This window comes from Cucumis melo, chromosome 2 (assembly GCF_025177605.1).
Source record: "Cucumis melo cultivar AY chromosome 2, USDA_Cmelo_AY_1.0, whole genome shotgun sequence".
NCBI lineage: Eukaryota > Viridiplantae > Streptophyta > Magnoliopsida > Cucurbitales > Cucurbitaceae > Cucumis > Cucumis melo.
This window is the reverse complement of record NC_066858.1, coordinates 8,345,675-8,362,262: the sequence shown is the minus strand read 5'-3', so window position 1 is coordinate 8,362,262 and position 16,588 is coordinate 8,345,675. Positions and strand designations below refer to the sequence as shown.

Below are 16,588 nucleotides of genomic sequence, written 5' to 3'. Positions count from 1 at the left end.
TAAAGTCCTTTACTTTATTCAAAATGGAATCTCTGAATATGGTGCTTTTATGTGTTAAAATAAGTAATATTGTGTTAAGATTTGTAGTGTCTAATACCATTATTTGTCAAGGAAAGGAATAGTACTTACAGTTATTAAAAAGTGTTGAAACAAATAATGTTACAATTATTCAAGAGAGTTGAAACAAATGTGATTGTGTTAGTGAAATTAAACTATCAAAAGACGACAAAATTTTAAACCTAAGTCAAAGCGTTATTAGAATTAACACACACATCAAAAACATTTGCCTATAAAATCAAGAAAGAAAACGTAATCAAAAACCCACTTCCAAATCATTAAAACTCCAAAATCTCCCTATTGATATCTTTCTAAGATTATAATGGTGAAGGAATCGGAAGAGATATTAACAAATGATCACCACGGTTGCTTCAAAGGCAAAGCTTGTAACTTGGAAGAAAAAGTGGTTGAATTAGCAAACAATACAAAGAAGGTGGGCAAAGACGACCCTAGAAGAATAGTTCACTCTTTAAAGCTCGGATTAGCTGCCGCAATGGTGTCCTCATTTTACTATTTCGAACCTCTCTACGATAGCTTCGGCGCATCTTCGATATGGGCCATCATCACCGTTATTGTCGTCTTCGAGTTTTCTGTTGGTAAGTTAGCATATAATGCACACAGTTGTTGGATGTTGATTTTGTTGAGAGTTTTGGTTCAGAGGACTCCGAAGGCCTCGGAAGACTGTAGTAGGAGTAGCCTTATCTGATTCTTCCTCTTTTCCTTTGCCTTTCTCTTCTTTGAACTGCTTTCCTATTATTTTCCCCTCTTATTCTTTTTTATTATTATTTTAAATATGTTTATTATAAAATAATACTAATACTAACCATTCTGCCTTGTTTTGTTATCTACTTTCTATCAATATTTTAAAATTTAAAATAATGACTTCTAAAACATGTTTTGTTATAAAAATTGGTTAGGATTTCAAATGTTACTTCAAAAATTCATTTATCTCCCTTACGAAGAAAGGATGAGCAAATATGTACAATTTAGAGAAAAAAATAAAATAGTTACTGCTTAGAAATTTATAGTTTCCAAAATTATATTTGGATAGTTTTTTTTTTTTTTTTTTTTTAGGAAAAATGACATGCATTCATAGAAGCCCATCGGCAAAGAAAACGACAAGTCAAAAGAATAAAATCCAAAATCTATCTCAAGAAGTTAGAAGTCCAACTATATCCAATATCTTTCGAAATAGAAGAATTACAGAATCAACCAATTTTAAAATTCCACCGACATATAATTATATATTCGAGGTTTCAATATTTCAATCATTTATATTTTACCTACCATCTTAAACAACCAAACAGCAGTTTGGAGAAAAAAATAGATCTTTAATTTATACCAAACTTGAACCATAAGAAAATAAAAGAAAAATTGTAGAATAAGAGAAAAAGACGATGAAAAGAACAAATAAATCACAAAGAGGAGAGAAAGACGATAAAAAGAAACGACAAATCTATGATATTTAAAAGTTACTAATTTCATGAAGTTTTTTATTTTGTTAGGCATGTCGTACATATTTTATGTTATCTATGAGAACTGAATTTTAATTACACAACACCTATACTCAAATATATATCTATATATAGAAATAAATATATGATGTTTCAATATTGGGAATTTAATAAGTATATATGATTGACCAGTGAATTTTAATTTGCTCATTGTAGTCCTATAATATAACTTAAAATCCGAGGTCTTATTATTATTTTCTTTAATGAAACAAATATAATAAAAGATTCTAGTAGAACCACAACCCATTTAAGTGATTTATAAAACTATTGGACACTCCGGAAAAGTAAATATATAGGGAGACTAAATAGAAACTAATATCTACAAAATCAAAGAGTGGGGAAATATATATAAACATAAACACTTTTTTTTCGTTCTACCTACAATTTTCTCATTTATTACCTACTTGCTAAAAACTATGTCAACTTTCAAAATTAGAATAACTAAAAACATGTTTAAAATATAAATTCTAGAATAATTTTGGAAAACAAAGTATAGATGTTACAGCCCATGCATGTATTGATTGGGTTGTTTTTGAATAACAGGAGCAACGCTTGGAAAAGGGTTGAATAGAACGACAGCCACGTTAGTAGCGGGAGGTCTAGGATTTGTAGCTCATTACATTTCAAGTATTTGTGGAAAGATTGGACATCCCATATTGTTAGGGATCTTTATATCCATCATGAGTAAGTAATCTATATATATATGCAATCCTAATTTGTTTCAACATCAATTAGATTCAACAAATTAAACAAATGAAAAAGGTTTAATTTATTGTGTTGTGATTCAGGTGGAATAGCAACATATCTTCGATTCTTCCCCAAGTTGAAGGCGAAATATGATTATGGGCTTTTGATATTCATATTGACATTTGATATGGTGGCAGTGTCTGGTTATAGAGATGATGAGATCTTGAAATTGGCTTGGCATAGGCTTGCTAACATTCTCATGGGTGGCTTTATTGCTGTGGCTGTTTGTATCTTTGTTAGACCTGTTTGGGCTGGTGCTGATCTTCATCAATTGGTTTCTACCAATATTCAAAACCTTGGGACCTTCTTTGAAGGTGAATCTTCATCTTTAATTTAAAAGAAAACACTATCTCTTGACCTTATTTTATTTTAGGAGAGAGATTATTACGTAGGACTATTGTCACACTATACACATGGTGATCACCAATCTACAAAAGAAAAACTGAAAAATTTAGGTAAGGTCGCTTGAGCTTTTATTCCCTAAAATTTTACTTATATAGTATTTAGATCTTTGAAATTTCAAACACAATAGTTTAGCCTCTACACAGTTTAGGAAAACTTTGTTTTTGGTCTCTACAGTTAACACTTTTAGCCTACATCTATGGTTGTTGTCATTCATTGTGTTCATTGTCACCTTTTGCTCTTCTTATTTCGTCTTTTTGTCTCTTTTGTCATATCAACAACTAAGAATATAAAATTCTCTTATTTTTTAGGAAAGTTATATTAAATAGCACAAACTTAGTAACTAAACTAAAAATATATCACAGCCAATATTTTACAAAAATAGCAAATATTGACCAATCAGCTAGTAAAAGTTTTTAGGTTGAATATACCATTTAGTGGCTATTATTGATAAAAACACCATTGATAGCACATTTCTAAATGGAAAGCTACCACCCATAGCATCTATGAGCAATAGCAATAACAGTATAACTACGATTCATATTGATAGTTGTTATTGATGATAGGTTTCAATTTTGAAAATACTGAAAAGAAGCACTCATCGTAAGGACAAATAGAAAAAGTTAACAACGGATAGCAGTTTTGAGTGTTAACAATTATAACAACTAGCAATGATAATGACTGACAACCGCTAATAGCTATCAGTAATATTTACTTATTGTAGCTATTGCCGATAGCTCTCAATATGAGAAAGTTAGGAAAGATGTTGTATGATAGTCATTTCTCAAATTGAAAGCAATCACGATAAGAGCATCTATGAGTGAGAGCTGTTATTAGTCATAACTTTCTATTTGAGAAATTTGGAATGAAGCGTCCAGAATGGTGGATCCATGTAAGTCTTTTAATCTCTTACTAATTTTTTGTGTTATATACAAAGTTATTTATCGGAATGTTTATAGCTTTAAATGCCATTTACGTGGTCTTATATTTTAGTAAAGAAAAAGTTAGGTCAACTATATCTAATTGAAAGTTAAACAAAGGAAAAAAAAAGGTTTGAAGGGTGTTGGGATAAAAAACGAACTTATTACAAAACACAGACCTAACAATATTTGGAATACAACTTAAGTCAAATATGGAGCATAAGCGTAATTAATTTATATCTATATACCTATGCATGAAATGGCAGCTTTTGGGAATGAATATTTTGGAGGATTGAAAGGAGAGTCAATTTGGGGAGGAGATCATGTACTCAGCTATAGGTCTCTCCTTTCTTCTAAACAAAAGGAGGAAGCTTTGGTAAGTACTATATATCTATATATATTACTATTTTAATCCTAACGTAACCATGATGATGTAGTTTCATTCGTCTTTTGTCTATTCTTAATCAAGAGGTGTTTGGGCTAAGTATTATCAAAGATTGAAATAGTGTTAACTATAGCAAATTATAGAATATGTGTTGATATAGTTAGAATATTTGTCACAGTTTTTACTATTTTGTAATAATCATTTTCTTTATTCTTTGCTATAGTATTTATTATTTCCTTCTGAAATTAAAATAATTTATACTTATTATATTTATTAATGAATTGGTCTGTAAATATAAGAACAAAATGTGATAGAAGGTATATGATGAAGATGGACTTACAGAATATGTAAGTTTGGAGTAAGAGTTAACAAGTCAACTAAATTAATTGTTCTAAAACAAGTTGACTTGAGATTAATGTTTTAGTTTAGGATTAGGGAAGAAAAAGGAGAGAGGGAGTGAAGTTAGGTTTTTGTAATAAAGAGAGTTGTAGGGGGCAAAATGTCTTGTATTGTCGCAACACTTCAACAACTATTTACATTGAAAATTCAAATTTTGTCATATCAATATATAGTATTAATTAAGTATAATTTAGTTATATTAAATAGAGTGTATATATATAAATATATATATAGAATAAGCCTAATTCAACTAACATAATACTTATATTATTAACCTCAACACTTTTAATTATAATTTTATTATAATATAATTATTTAAATTTTATACAATTTAAATGGTTTTACAATATATTTATTTGATAAAAGTTAAAAGAAGAATAATATTAAAATTTCTTTTGAGAATTGATGTGATAAATTCTCTAAAATGAAAAAGAAACATTATAAACAAATTAAATACGTATAACCAAAATATATTAATACGAAATGATAAATTTGAGATTGGCGGACGCTTAGAAAAGGAAACAAAGTCTTAGCAAAAAGTTAAAACATAAAATCTAACATCTTTCACCTTTTCAAGTCATAGAATAAAGGGTTATTGGCATAATTGGCAATATATATATATATATATATAGTATTTTTAGCACAATGATAAAATAATTGCATATATAACACAAATAATAGTAAAAGACTAAAATATCCACATCCAACCACTATCTTAGACGTATTTTTGCCGAATTTCTCAATTTAAAAAATCATTGATAGCATCGACTAGTGATAATTGTTATCAGTGATATATGCTATCATTGATATCTTTCAATTTGAAGAATGATTATTTCACACACTTCTTGTTTTTTTCCATGTTAAAAATCTATTACTAATAGCTACAATTAGTGAATATCACTAATAGATGTTATCAATGATAGCTACTATCAATGGTAACATGTCATTGGTCATTACGAATATTTTTTTCGTTTTTCTTAAATTAAAAGCTATCGTTGATATAGCAACTGACAGTTGTTATACGTTGTTATCACTAATGGATATTATTACTAATAACTTTTGATTTGAGAAATATGTTATTCGTTGATATAACTGATAACAGTTATCAACAATAACTTTTATCAATGATAACCACTAAAGGGTAGAGTAATTTTCAATTTGTGAAATATAGTATCAGTTGTTATTGCTGATAATTAACTACTATTAGTGATAGCTTTCAATTTAAGAAATGCGATATCAGTTACTATTACTAATATCTTCTATTAGCGATATTGCTATCAATTAATATTCCTAATAGCTATTATAAGTAATTTTTCTATTATGCTATCAACGTAAAGTGATATCGCTAACATTATCTATCAATGATTGCATTAGAAGGATATCACTAATAGGAACTATAAGTGATACCATTAGAAGGATTTTTTTTTTTTTTAAATGATATCACCTTGGTAAACATATCAATTTTGATTTGATAAGATTTAACTAGGCCATCAATTGATATTTTTTATAGCTACTATCAATTATATTCTTCTATTATTATTGCTATCACTTAGAATAATTATTAGTGATAGCAGCAGAAGAATATCTCTGATAGCATCCATAAGTAAAATCCCAAATTGTCACACCCTGTCACTCTAGCCACTTCATCCGACCAGAAGGAGGTACACCGCCTAGATCCCAACGCGTACCTTTCTGCAAGATAACAAGTTGAATGCCTAGTAAGTAGAACTTCTCAGACCATCTCCAACATAGAGTTCCAACTTTAAGCTCCGGAGATCTTTACAACTCACGACAGTGGAAAACACTTAACCAACCTAGCTTAATCGTTTAGCCTTCAACACTTAAACTTAATAGCTATTATATTAAGTGATAAGCTGAACGAGAATACACAACACAACACAACGGAAAGATATATAAAACACAACTTTGATTTTATTACTTAATCCAACACTTTATAATATTACATTTCCTTCATCCATTGAGATGTTATTCTTCGTGTCAAGGTGTTTATGAGTATAAGAATCCCTTTCTTATCATTCTCCATGATTGCCTAGCAACATATCTCAAAGACAAGACTCAACCCACACACAAAACTGAGATGCAACCCTCTCCAAACGTAATAACTTTAAACCATCCAAAGAGGATAACTTGATCAGCTTTAATTTCCCGCATCACAACCCATCTTTCCTTTCCTTACTTGGTCTCAGTGCTAAATCACCTGGGGAGGGGGAAACTTAAACATGTAAGTCAAATACTTAGCGATTAAAGATTTTAGAAAACCTTTTTGAGGAATCCAAGTCAAGTAGAAAATCATTTTCTTTCTCAAACGTGTTTTCCAACGCCACATTTCGTAAACCACAAAAATTTCACATTAGCTTCTCTTATTCCTTTCTACCACGAACATGAATATCCTTCCCCTCGCCAAGCCTATACTGCGATTCACTCTCACTAGTATCTTGTGATTGAGCTACTATGATGTTCACTCCATCCACAACATCGTCTAGGAAGTTTCCTAATTTGTTTCTTGTTGCATCGGTCATCCACAGGACACCATCCACATTATGTGCACACCACATAATCACTGCTCACTTTATAGGAATGAGGTTAATGACTTACAAACATTCATCACAATCAACATATTGAAAGCAATAATTTTCTCTTTTTAAACAACAACACAATAATAGCAACACAAAAAGATATAGAACGTGTTATGCATAACTCAGACTTAAAAGAATCTATTTTGAAAACATTACAAATCACCTTTGCATGAGTGTTTGGTGTAAGAAAGTCACTCACGCAAGAGTGCTTAGTTTAAGAAGGTTGCTCACACAAATATCTGATCCTCTTCTTCCCCAAACGCCTCTCCCCGCCTAGAACTCTTAGCGTCAACTCAACTTATTGCACTTTCTTAAAAAAAATTTCCAAATAACAACACTTCTCTTAGGTCTTCACCCCTATTTATACTAATCCTTTGGACTTGTTACTCTAGCCCACCAGTCATGAATTATAACTTTACAAGTATCATCCTATCGCCTTGTCACACCATGTAGTTAAATTAAGCTCGACATGTAAGCCAATGGTCAACTCACGATTAGACATTTCCTCGAGATGTAAACCTTATCCCCTTGGGAATCCAAACTCTTCCCCGCCTTATCTTCTTGGGAAGCGTGCAAAACACTTTTTCTCGCCTTCTTCTTCTTTGCTTTTTCTTTCTCGCAATAGACCACAACCATCCACTTCTTTTCTAACTTCACTTTTCATTACTTCACCAAATCGCCTAAACCTTTCTATGATAGGAATCCTTCGTCGTGCCCAACAACTCTTCCCCCTTTGCCTTCTCTCTCTACAATTTCCTTCTATCCATTTGAATTTTATCTTTAGAATTATCAATCTTTTCATTTTAGAAGGATCATCCCACTCCTCAGCGCCTCTCTTCTTCAACTGGTCCCTTTCTCAGATTTTAGCCTTACACGAATATAATAGTTATTAATGTAATGCTACTCCAAAGTGATATAGTAGTTATTTGTTTTTAGCATAAATGGCAAAGAAAAGAGATTAGATTAGCATGTTATCGCTAATAGTTATTGAATCACTAGTAACATACTATCCATATGATAGCTTCTATTGTTGATAATATAAATGAAATTGATATAGTTTCAACTTTTGTTGAAATAAATTATTGATTATAGGTTATGCTATCAATATTTATATCATTTATAAATTCAAACTTTAAATTATCAATGATAAATTGATGAAAAACATATTGACATATTAGACATGACGTCATTGATAGAAGTCATCACTAATAGCATAAGATGAAGGAAACCGAAGGGCAAAATTGACATTTTAAAAAATTTACCAAATGACTTGATCAAAAAAATTGTCATTTTTACCAATATTATTCCCTTGTGCTATAGATTATATTTATTTTCTAATTTTTGCTATATGGTGCAATTTTTCTAAAATAAATTTAAAAGTGAATAAGATAAATTATCGATCAACATACGCGGTTAAGATTTTTCCATAGTAATTGATTATGCTTTGAAACATCACATCTTATTATACAAGCAAACACAAGTTCAAACCAGATTTATATATAGTTCAACAAACCTAAGTCTAACAAAACCGTTGTACTTAAAAAAAATGGGAAGTTTACGAGTAAGTTTAAAATATAAATCAAATTTTTTAACTCAAATAAAATTGGTTGTAGTGTTTCCAAGCTAAATGGGAGCCTCCTCATGGAAAGTTTAGAATATGCCATCCATGGAATGAGTATAACAAGATTGGAAGCTTATCAAGGGAATGTGCCTACCGCTTTGAAATCCTCAACTCTTACCTCAAAGCTCATACAATCCAAGTAAGATCATGCGGATTATATATACCTTTTCTTTCAGATTTACTGTGAGTTCAGTAAATATATGTTTGATATAAAATATAACGTAACAATTCACCTTTATTTCTACAGTCACCCTTGGAAATTCAGAGGCAATACCAAGAGCACTACTTGCAACTGTGCATTGAATCAGGCAAAGCTTTAAACTCCATAGCAATGGCAATAAGAGATATAATTCCACCTGCCATGGCCAAGTCCCACATGGAAAAAGCAAAGGAGAATGCTGAAGAACTCATGTCTCTTCTAAGGAATAGCCATTTTAACGGTGACATGAAGATGGTATCAACTACAGCTTTGATTTATTTGCTCATTGATTGTTTATCTTGTGTCGAGAAGATTGTTGATTCTGTCAATGACTTGGTTTCGCTTGCTCGCCCTAAAACTCCACCTCTGCCGAAGCAGGCAGGTGTAATGCCGACAGAGCAAAAGACTCCGCATAACATTACCATTACTCAAATTCAAATTGCAGAGTAAGAAATTTGCGAACTTTGCATTTAACAGAGAGATTGACGTATCGAAAGTTGTGTTGCTTTTCACCCTTTGTTTTTAAATACAAAGATTGAGAAGAGGAATTTCTGTTTTTTATTCATCTCTATAAATTTAGGTTACCTGATCTTTGACATATATACAGTAATTAGGTAATAACTAAAAGATAACATAAACTGTGAATGTAAATTTCCAATACGCTCTCAACTATTTTGAACTTTTACTATCAACGTTGAGTCTAAGGTTCGATCCTTCCGCCTCAGCTATTGTAAAGAAAAAAACAGTCGATTGAGAAAACTTGTTGGAAGCGTTTGATGAACACCCCAAATAAATAATCACCAAATAGAATATTTGATAGAAAACAAAAAAAAAATTTTTGGAAGACTTGTGTGTATTCAACTTACACTTGGATAATTTAGATTACAACATTTCAATCCTATTTATAGGATTGTCATAAGAATAACTCATATCACAATTAAATACAACAAATTAAATCTTACATTTAACTAAGGTGAAACTCTTACTAAATTAACTCTAACATTTTTAACTCACATCATTCTCTCACTTACATAAATTAACTCACATATAAATTATTTATTTAAAACATGTTTAATTTTAAACATCCTCCCTTAAACATGTTTTTTTCTTTTTTTTTGAAAAACTTCAAGCAAAGTTCTTAAGTTGTTAAACACATTAACTTTGAGTGGCTTCGTAAAAATATCTGCAATTTGATCTTCAGTCTTCACATATTCAACTTGAACTTCCTTCCTTGAAATGCAATCTCTGATGAAGTGAAATCTTGTATCAATGTGTTTGCTACGGTCATGGAACACAGGATTCTTTGCTAAAGCAATTGTTGACTTATTGTCTACATGAATCACAGTTGGATCATCTTGCAAAATTTCAACTGTCTTTAACAAATTTCTTAACCAAACTGCATGACAAACACATGAAGCTGCAACAACGTATTTTGCCTCACAAGTGGATAATGTCACAATAGGTTGCTTCTTAGAATTCCATGTAAATGGAGTATTGTCAATGAAGAAAACATATCCACTAGTGCTCTTTCGATCATTAGTATCTCCAGCCCAATCCCTATCACAATAGCCTTCAAGCTTGAATTCTTTAGATGAAGAATAAAACAACCCATAGTCAAGCGTACCTCTGAGGTAACGAAGAATTCTCTTTGCCACTTTCAAATGAGTAGTTGTAGGAGATTCCATAAATCGACTCACTAATCCAACGCTGAAAAGAATATTTGGTCGTGTGCAAATCAAATATCTCAAACTCCCAACCAAACTTTTGAAATATGAAGGATCAACATCATCTCCTTCTTCATGTTTGGACAGTTTGGTCCCAGTTTCAATCGGAGTTGCGACAGGCTTAGAATTCGTCATATTGAACTTCTCTAGAATTTCTCTAGTATATCGTTCTTGAGAGATGAAAATTCCTTCCTCTGACTGCTTTACTTCAATGCCAAGATAATATGACATTAGCCCTATATCTGTCATTTCAAATTCTTCGGTCATCGCGTTCTTGAGATCTTCAAACATACTTGCACAATTTTCTGTAAAAATTAAGTCATCCACGTACAAACAAACTACCAAAATATCTCCATGACCATTAACCTTAATATAAAGAGAATGTTCATAAGGACACCTCAAATACCAATGGAATACCAATGCTTATTCCATTGGTATTATGCAATGTTTCAGTTCTAATACCACTTGTTTTATGTTTCCAGGTCTTAAGAATTTTTCTACCCTAGTGGGGCTTTATCAACGATTGCTACAGTTGCAACTAGTACGCATACACGTAAATTAGCTTTGTGTCTTTAGATTTCCATAACAAATTAAAATTAAAACACAAAATGTTCTACCCAAATTAAATTTAATCATATTCATAACTATACATTTTGTTTCTACCTTTTTCTGAAATAATCTATTTGAATTAATCATTAGCACCAGCAGAAACATACAATGATTTGATGACATATACATTGATATTGTCTTGCTGTTGCACCAGCAGAAGTCTTACATTCTGCGGTCAATATTTGCTTAAGAGTTATATCCTTTTCCCTTGATGCATTCTGATGGTCGTTGCTTAACTTTTGTGAACTCTAATAGATCAATTTTTTTCCTTATCTGGTTTATTCTTTGTCAATTCTTGAAAATTTAGGTACCAGTTAGAAAATTCTTACCATTATCTGAGTTTTAGAAGTGCATCTTTGTTGTTAATTATCTGAGTTTACTTTTACATTCTGAAATCTGTTGAACACAGTTGGCATACCTAATGTAAGATGGTTTGGAGTTGAGGGAGACTACAATGTTCTTGTAATGGATTTGCTTGGCCCCAGCCTTGAAGACTTTTTAACTTCCGTAGCAGAAAGCTTTCTTTAAAGACAATTCCTATGCTTGCAAATCAAATGATAGATTTCTTGGTTTTTACTCCTTTCATTTCTTTGTTCGCCTCTCATTTTGTCCTTATCTCTATTAAACAATTTGCCCTCACAACATCTTCTTCTTTTGCACACAGATCATCGATTACTCCACCAGAATCATAGGCTTTGTTGGATGATACTGCACTAGAATCATAGGCTAATTTTCAAGATAAACTTTCACAAAAGTTGTTAGGGGTATATTTTTAAGAACTATTTCATACATTAACCTTTTAAAACAGTTTTAAATTATTTTTAATGTTAGTAGATGTATCGACTGGCTTATGGAAATGTTAGGGATGTAACCATCCCAATGCAAGAGCTGTTTTAGTGCCCCTTTTTGGTACTTTGTGCAGAAAATTTTCTCCTCAACAAGGAACCTCTTCATCGTCCAATTTTGCTTGATTTTGGGCTTATTAAGAAGTTACCAACCACCATGAAACAAGCACTGGCAAAGATGTCTTTAGCCACTGTTTTTAGCTGCTACAGTGGTTTGTATGACATTATTGTTTTCTTCACATATATCTTCTAACATTTGATATGTTCTTTTAGTTTAAATATAATTGTCAATAAAAGTTCTTCATGTGTCACTCTCTTAAATGCAACATTGCAAGATTGAAAACTTACTGATGTTGACACTATGAATATGCAGTGTATTAATATTCAAAATACCATCATCGTTAGTATATTACATATTGGAAACAGCAAACTGTCTGCATTTTACTCTTCAAATGTTAATAGTGTTTTGGTTTTACAAGCTTATCTGAACAGTTTACTATCCGATTCATTAGTTTTTGTGTTGCCTTTAGAAATGTATAAGTTGTGTATTATTCACAAAGTTTACCGATACTAGTTATGATAAATGTTTGTTGCTCTGCTAATGTTATGATAATTTCAGAGGGAAGCTGAAATGCAAGGAATGTATGCAAGGCAGTCGCAAGCAACGGAAGAGACGTTGTCTGAAGAAGATGAAGACGAGCATGGTGATACCTTACGTAGGGCATGCGTTGAGAACTATGCTTCAGATGAATTTTGGATTTGCTGTGATATCTGTGAGAAATGGTTTCATGGGAAATTTGTTGTATGAAGAAATGGTTCAGTTTATCAGTTTTCTTGTGATGTATTGAGTTTGCTAAAACAAGGTAGTTTTTTGTTTAAGTTTGTTCTCAAATGATTTTTTTTCTTTATAAACAAAATTGTAATGCATAGAAGATAATATATATTATTGAATGAGATATTATATGTATAGTTCTTTGTTATTTCTTCTATTAATAATGTAGTTATGAAATGTTAATGCGGCCAAATGGTTTTAAAATAGCTAGTAAAACACTTTGATAATGCTTTTCGAACGAAAAAAAAACTCTATAAAATGATTTTTATAGCATTTTTTCAATGTTATTGAGAACGCTATTGAAACATTTTATAGCGCTTTTCCAACACAGTAAAAAATGCTATCAAAATGTTTCGATAGCGTTTTTTCTCACTTTATAAAAAATATTTATAGCATTATATTTGTGCTATCGCAAGGGACATATTATAACGTTTTGCATAGCGACGAAAAAATGCTATGAAAAGTCATAGACTTTCAATAAGGCTACGATAGCATTTCGAAAACGCTATCGAAAGTCAACGATAGCGTTTTTTTGATGCTATCGTAACTGATATTTCTTGTAGTGTGTTATGGATAGGGTATGCTGTTAGCTTTATCTATTAGAGTCATACCCACATGGGTGTCCCTCGGGATCACCACTTTTTTATGACTGCGTAGTCCGATGGGACCACTAGTCTAGTATGAGATGATATGTTTATAAGTGACTCGATGGGGTCACTCACAGCTTGATTATCTTAGTGTTTCCTCCAAGATCACTAAAGACCAGTTTGTCCTAGATGTTCGTTTGGGTTCATTGAAGACCAGAGATGTTCCTACGGGATTACAGATTACACGTGTTCGAAAACATGCCAGTTTAAGGGTACAACTCAACAGAACTCTAATAATAAGTTAACAGACACCTAGCGAGACTAGTAGTAGGTCCCTTCCTGAGTATATTTTTATACTCACTCTTTCATGTTTTATTTTTCAGGCAAAGTTAAAGGGAGAGGTAGAGGGAAGCTGACGAATGACAAGAAGTGACCGTGGCGAGACATAGGAAATGTTTTGCTTCAGCCGTTATGTTTTCAGTTTGATTTTAGTATTTTTGTACTTTTATTTATTTATTTATTTTTATTTTATTTTATTTTTTTACTCTTTAAAACTAGATAGGGCTTGAACTAGGATTTTAATTTATTTTTTAGATTTATTTCTACTTACTTTAGATTATTTATTATTTTAATGAGTATTTGAGATTTTGAATACGAAAATTGGTTATTTTCTATTTAGATTTAAGAAAGTTTTATTATCCTTTAAGTAGTAACGACCTCAGCTTAGTATAAAGAGTTGGACCGTTACAATTTTGTAGCTTTGTTATATTTTTAAAAAGACCTCTTAATTTGAATTGATGAATGAAAAATGAAAGATCTAGGGTGAAAGTAAAATTGTAGAGGAGCCACGTGGAAATTAATAAGTGAAAAAGAACTGGTGGATGAGAATATCTCTTATCTGGAAGCCATGATATCCACGTGGAGTGTTGTAGTTGGATTGTAAGATCCCAACCCAATCTAAAACATGGGACACTCCAAATCTCAACCATAATTTGGATTCTAAAATCTCCCTCTGTCCAGCATCTTAGCTTATCTTATTCGTTCCCATTTCCATTTTATGATTCCTATTTCTAATTCTCAGCTCTCACATCATCACTTCACCAACCCTCTCTGGAAAAACAAAGCCTAACATATGGCCACTCAGGCTCTTGTTTCTTCTTCTTTAACCTCTTCAGTGGGTGCTGCCAGACAGAGATTAGGGGCAAAACCGTCTTTTGGATCTTCCAGGAAATCAGCTTCTTTTGTAGTTAGAGCTGGAGCCACTCCTCCTGTTAAGGTTGTTTTCTTTTTCTTTCTTTCTTTTTTTTTTTTTTATTCTCTCTTCTTTTTATCTATTGTGTTGTGTGTGGGTTGTTAATTAACCAAGTTTAAAATGGTTACTATAATGGGAGATCTTGCCTTCATACTCTTATCATTTCTTGAGTATGTCTCTTTTTCAAGCTTTGCACCTGAAAGAGTGTTTAGAATGTGGGCAAAAGATTAAATTTATCATAACAACTCTGGATCTCTTTGGTACCAACTTTTATTTATTTATTTTTACCAGTTTGTCATTTATGCTTGTTTGGTTCTAAATCTATACTATGGTTCTCACATTTGTTGGTGAAAGACTGGAATTCTTGCTTTCACCCATCCTAACAACAAAAACATGTGAGAACTGTTTTCTCAATTTTTGAATCTCAGTATGGTTTTTTAAAACATTTATAGAAAGTAGATAACAAAAACAAGCGGAGGTGAAGTAGTAGTTATAAATTATATTTTTGAAAGTAAAAAAAAAAAAAAAAACTTTAAAACCAATTGTCATTGGAGTCTCAATCTAGTTTTTGAGTGGTTGATTGCGTAGGGGCTCATTATTGAAGAAGGTAGAAATAACTTGTTTTTACTTTTTCCTAATTCAAATCATATTTGGGTTAACAAGTTTAGTTGCGTGAGATTTATTATTATGTTATTATTGCAGCAAGGAGCAGACAGGCAACTGTGGTTTGCTTCAAAACAAAGTCTTACTTACTTGGATGGAAGGTAATTAGAAAAGTTCTATCACTTCTTATTTTTTATATTTTAAGAAACGAAAATCTTATCGAATAAAGATTTAAAATAAACAATCTTCTTAAAGTCTAAAAGCTTTTCTACAATTTTAAACTAAGTTATTGGGTAATAATTTGAATTACTTTAGTGGTTTTAATTTAGTTTGCCAGGCGATTTTGGGTTCGACCCATTGGGGCTATCTGATCCCGAAGGCACAGGAGGGTTCATCGAGCCAAAATGGTTGGCATACGGCGAAGTGATCAACGGAAGGTTTGCAATGTTGGGAGCAGCAGGAGCCATAGCCCCAGAGATCTTTGGATCACTGGGGTTGATCCCACCAGAAACAGCCCTCCCATGGTTCAAAACAGGGGTCATCCCACCAGCAGGGACCTACAACTATTGGGCAGACCCTTACACACTCTTTGTATTGGAAATGGCTCTGATGGGCTTTGCTGAACACAGAAGATTTCAAGATTGGGCCAAGCCAGGGTCCATGGGAAAACAATACTTTTTGGGCTTAGAGAAGTTCTTGGGTGGATCAGGGGACCCAGCTTACCCTGGTGGGCCATTGTTCAACCCACTAGGGTTTGGGAAAGATGAGAAGTCAATGAAGGAATTGAAGTTGAAGGAAATTAAGAATGGAAGGCTAGCAATGTTGGCAATTTTGGGTTACTTTATACAAGGTCTTGTTACTGGTGTTGGACCTTACCAAAATCTTTTGGATCATTTGTCTGACCCTGTCAACAACAATATTTTGACCAGCCTTAAATTCCACTAGAAGGGTTTATATGTGAATTGTAATTTGTGTAATGTATATTAATATGGATCACAATCCCCTTTGGGTTGCTTTTGAGCTTTCAAAAATTGTTTCCCCCACTCTATTGTAACATGATTTGAGGAAAAACTTTTCTCTAATATTTTGCATCTTCCTCTTTGTAAGAGTATGGGCATACGTATATTTAAAAATTAGTATAAGATTCTACAAGATATTTTATATGAGGAAACAAATGTTTTAGTCACATTTTAATAGAACTATTATAAGGTAGAAGACATATGTCAAAAACAAGAAATATGGAACGAGTGAATTGTGCATTTTGGATATGTTTAAATGTGCAATATATAAGTATA

At 31.9% G+C, this 16,588-nt stretch overlaps 2 protein-coding genes and 1 long non-coding RNA gene across 4 annotated transcripts; 2 read left to right on the top strand and 1 right to left on the bottom strand.

Moving 5' to 3' along the window:
• The first annotated feature begins 379 nt into the window (after window positions 1–379).
• On the top strand, window positions 380–9,348 carry LOC127148282 (aluminum-activated malate transporter 2-like). The gene is made up of 5 exons (XM_051081744.1): window positions 380–653; window positions 2,115–2,255; window positions 2,360–2,649; window positions 8,635–8,781; window positions 8,890–9,348. The coding sequence occupies exons 1-5, from the start codon at window positions 380–382 to the stop codon at window positions 9,289–9,291; spliced, it is 1,254 nt and encodes a 417-aa protein (XP_050937701.1). The 3' UTR covers window positions 9,292–9,348.
• Window positions 6,337–7,339, bottom strand: LOC127145683 (uncharacterized). 2 transcript variants are annotated; one of them, XR_007817415.1, is made up of 2 exons: window positions 7,185–7,339; window positions 6,337–7,005 (listed from the first exon to the last, which is right to left on the bottom strand). It is a non-coding gene; the product is annotated as an uncharacterized LOC127145683 (long non-coding RNA). The 2 variants fall into 2 exon arrangements; XR_007817420.1 differs by having other exon boundaries at window positions 6,337–7,012; window positions 7,185–7,332.
• A 5,037-nt stretch (window positions 9,349–14,385) lies between the features above and the next one.
• LOC103491949 (chlorophyll a-b binding protein 8, chloroplastic) lies at window positions 14,386–16,375 on the top strand. The gene is made up of 3 exons (XM_008452076.3): window positions 14,386–14,714; window positions 15,393–15,454; window positions 15,623–16,375. Exons 1-3 carry the CDS (start codon window positions 14,571–14,573, stop codon window positions 16,236–16,238), a joined length of 822 nt encoding a protein of 273 aa, XP_008450298.1. The 5' UTR covers window positions 14,386–14,570; the 3' UTR covers window positions 16,239–16,375.
• Window positions 16,376–16,588: the final 213 nt, after the last annotated feature.

Bases quoted from the DNA above. Each gene is read 5' to 3' on its own strand.
- LOC127148282 (XM_051081744.1), top strand. From the start codon at position 380: ATGGTGAAGGAATCGGAAGAGATATTAACAAATGATCACCACGGTTGC. The intron at 654-2,114 runs GTAAGTTAGCAT...TTTGAATAACAG, and splicing joins CGTCTTCGAGTTTTCTGTTG to GAGCAACGCTTGGAAAAGGG. The intron at 8,782-8,889 runs GTAAGATCATGC...TTATTTCTACAG, and splicing joins TCAAAGCTCATACAATCCAA to TCACCCTTGGAAATTCAGAG.
- LOC103491949 (XM_008452076.3), top strand. From the start codon at position 14,571: ATGGCCACTCAGGCTCTTGTTTCTTCTTCTTTAACCTCTTCAGTGGGT. The intron at 14,715-15,392 runs GTTGTTTTCTTT...TTATTATTGCAG, and splicing joins GAGCCACTCCTCCTGTTAAG to CAAGGAGCAGACAGGCAACT. The intron at 15,455-15,622 runs GTAATTAGAAAA...GTTTTAATTTAG, and splicing joins CTTACTTACTTGGATGGAAG to TTTGCCAGGCGATTTTGGGT.